Source organism: Nestor notabilis, unplaced genomic scaffold (genome assembly GCF_000696875.1).
Source record: "Nestor notabilis isolate BGI_N333 unplaced genomic scaffold, ASM69687v1 Scaffold32395, whole genome shotgun sequence".
In the NCBI taxonomy this organism is placed as follows: Eukaryota; Metazoa; Chordata; class Aves; order Psittaciformes; family Psittacidae; genus Nestor; species Nestor notabilis.
This window is the reverse complement of record NW_009928428.1, coordinates 1-3,602: the sequence shown is the minus strand read 5'-3', so window position 1 is coordinate 3,602 and position 3,602 is coordinate 1. Positions and strand designations below refer to the sequence as shown.

At 46.5% G+C, this 3,602-nt stretch overlaps 1 protein-coding gene across 1 annotated transcript; it reads right to left on the bottom strand.

Annotated features, from left to right (window-relative positions):
• Positions 1–237: 237 nt before the first annotated feature.
• On the bottom strand, positions 238–1,186 carry LOC104399919 (olfactory receptor 12D2-like). Its single transcript, XM_010014497.1, is given in 2 exon segments — positions 238–591; positions 593–1,186. Coding segments are annotated over 2 exon segments (948 nt in total).
• Between the last annotated feature and the right edge of the window lie 2,416 nt (positions 1,187–3,602).

Below are 3,602 nucleotides of genomic sequence, written 5' to 3'. Positions count from 1 at the left end.
GAAGCCGGAGACCAGATGGAGACCATCTAAAAATGATGGAAGAAGCATTAAATCTGTGGATATCTCCCCTGATTTAGATCTACGCACTTCTAAGTGCAGTAAACTACATGAGATAATCAGTAGTTTTTCAGAGTCTTGCAATACAGTGTCCTTTTGACCTCTTTCCTTACAAATACGAGAGGTGGAGTAACTGCATCCTGAGTCTTTTCCTTGGTTTTGTCACTTTCCTTGGTTTTGTCACTTTCGTCTGGGAAAAGGTTGTCTCTCTAACAATTTTTTCAGGGCAGATGTCACCTCCTGCTTCCTAAGGGTGTATATCAAGAGGTTCAGAGCTGGGATGGCAGCACTGTACATGAGAGACACTTGCACATCCATTTCAGGGGAGCTTGCTGAGGAAAGTGGTGCATAATTGAAGAGCACTGGTATGTACAACAGTGCCACAATGATGAGGTGGGAGATGCAGGTGGAGAAGGGCTTCCATCTTCCTTCCTGGGACCGGACATTACAGGAGAGGAAGGAGCTAATATAGAGGTAGGAGAGGACTATGAGAGTGAAGGAGCCTAGAACAATAGACGTGGTGACAACCTCCTCCATTGAGGAGGGTCAAGTTGAGGCTGGAACTACCACAAGCCAAATTCAACAGCAGCTTGATGTCACAGCGGAAGTGATGGATACCGCTGTGGCCACAGAAACTCAGTTGAGAGGTCATGACTGAGTGCATCATGGCATGTACAAAGCCAGTGGACCAGCTAGCCAGAGCCAGGAGCAGACAAGTCTGTGGACTCATGACAAGGACGTAGCGCAAAGGGTTGCAAATGGCCATGTAGCGGTCATAGGCCATGGCGGCCAGGAGCACAGCCTCAGTACTGCCCAGGAAGTGGAAGAAGTGCAGCTGGGCCAAGCACGCACCAAAGGAGATGGGCTGATGCCCAAAGAGAAAGCCAGTCAACATCTTGGGAACAGTGGCCGTGGAGTAGAAAATGTCCAGGCAGGACAGGTTCCCCAGGAAGAAGTACATCAGTGTGCGGAGCCGGGGCTCAGATATCACCATGGTCACAACGGCACCATTTCCCAGAAGACTGGTCAAGTAGAGCAACAGAAAAGAGATGAAGAAAAGGTGCTGCAGCCCCTGGATGTCAGTGAGGCCCAAAAGGATGAACTCACTGACCTCTGTTTGGTTCAGCATCGCTAGAACAATAAGAAGCAAGTCAGGGTTCCATGGCTGTGAAGAGTAACACTAGTACAAAACTCACTGGCTTCTGCGCCATTTTAATGCAAACAAATGCAGAAGAGAGCAAAACACAGCACATGTAATCAAATATGAAAGCAGCATTGAAAGTCAAGACAGTAGCATGGACAGAAGAACTTCAATGTAGTCTTCCACTTTCTGTCTAGAAGAGAGTAGAATATTACCGAGGGGGAAATATTAATATAAAAACTTCCATCTATGCATTACAGCAGAATACGTAAGATGTAAAACGCTGCTGTTTCTTCACTCTCAGACACGTTCGTATTTCAATATAGACCATGTCGCCCAAAGCTCTGTGTCCCTTGCGCACAGACCGGGTGCTGGCATGGGCCATCCATGCCAGCTGGCTTTAAACCACAACACTCCCTTGTCATTTGTTAGTCAGATTTGTATCCCTGTAAGTTCCTGTTCATTGCTTCCTCCGTTTCTCATTATGCCATGTCGCACTGAAAGAGGTCCTTGACCAGGTACCCCTAAAGGAGTGGGCGCTGCCCTTCCACGTATCTTTACAAAGGTGTCTGATTTTTCCACTGTACAGGCTATGCCAGCATTGCCTTTGCTAGCTTTATTTAACGGCCCACGACTACTCAGGGAGAGTTTATGTTCAGGGGAGAAAGTCACACTGTCCAAATGCGAAGCAAAGTGTCAGGTGGTGTACGATGTGGTGACTGCAGGCTGCACGCCAGCATAACACCACAAACAAGAGCTTCGGGAGTCTGTGTTACAGGTGAAGACATGTTTATACAAGCACAAAGTATTTACTTAACACAGAAGTAAAAGTGGAAAACTGTTTGTATGACGGAGTGGGTTAACTGCGAAATGCCAAGTGACTCGGTTTAGTCTTAAATTTTCTGTGACTGTATAAGCATCTTACCTCTTGCTCACTCCACTCCCCTGTGGGGACAAAATCAAAGGGAGAAGACCCATGGATCAAGGTAATGACAGTTTAATAAGGAGAGCGAAAGCTGTACAGACAAGCAAAAAAGGAATTAATTGACTACTTCCCATCATCAGGCAATGTCTAACCACTTCCTAGGAAGCAGGGGCTCAGCATGCCTAACTGTTGCTTGTGAAGACAAACACCTTAAGCATGAACATGCCCCCTTCCTCCTCCTCTCCCTGGCCTCTTATTGCTGACCAAAACACCATACGGGTGCTTCCATGAGTGTTGAAGGAGCTGGCTGATGTCACTGTGAGGCCACTCTCAATAATCTTTGAATGATCAATGTGACTGGGAGAGATGTCTTAGGAATGAAGGAAAGCAGATCTCACTCCTGGCTTTGAAAAGGGCAAGAAGGACAATTCATGACTCCACAGTTCTCTCCCGTGAACCCTTTTCAGGCACATGAAGAACATGAATGTGATCATGACCAGTGGTCAACACAGCTTCGCCAGAGAGAGATCACGCTTCACCAACATCATAATTTTCTGTAATGAAATGACTGGTTTGGCAGATGAAGGGAGATCAGTTAGATAAGTCCCTCTTTGCCCTTTCTGAAAAGAAGGTGAATCACCGAATCACAGAACGGTTGAGGCTAGAATAGACATCAACCAGCTCCTTCAACACTCATGGGAGCATCCCATTAGGGTTAATGGACTTACATAGCCTGGTATTCCCTGACCTGATCTTACTTCATCAAGTATATACCATCCTTGCTCCAGACTCTCCCCCTGATCTCTAAGACCTGGGATTCCTGAAGCATTTGGCATATCAACCTTTTCTACATCCCGCATCACCAGGTCACCCAACTCATTCAGCAATGGGCATACATTTACCCAAGTCTGCCTTTTGTCACCTACGTACTTACAGAAGTCCTTCTTGCTGTCTTTGACGTCTCTGGGCAGATTCAATTCCATTTCAGTTTTGGCTTTCATAACGGCATCTCTGCATGCTCAGACACACCACCATATTTGAAAAATAAGAATTCTTAATTATCTCATGCACTTTCATCATACAAGCTTCCAGCCAAGTGCTTTAGGGAGTATAACTGTGTAGTCAATCAGAAAAACCCCACCGACGCACACGCATGCATGCACGCACATGCACCACACACGGTAGAGGCACCACACTCTGAAAAGGCAAAGCAGAGGCCCCCTCCTCAGCAGGACAGGACAGGAGGAGAAAAGAATATGAAAAAGCTCTTGAGTTGGGAGATTCTTGGCTGATTATCAACCGACATAGGCAAACCAGACTGACTTGGGGAAAATAAATTTAATTTCTTTTCCCAGTTAAAATTGCCTGAAAAAGCAAGCAGAGCCTAGGAGCCCTTGAGCTGCATCATCATCCTCCCTGAGCCTCAAGGGCTCCTAGCCTCTGCTTTACCTTTTCAGAGTGTGGTGCCTCTACCGTGTG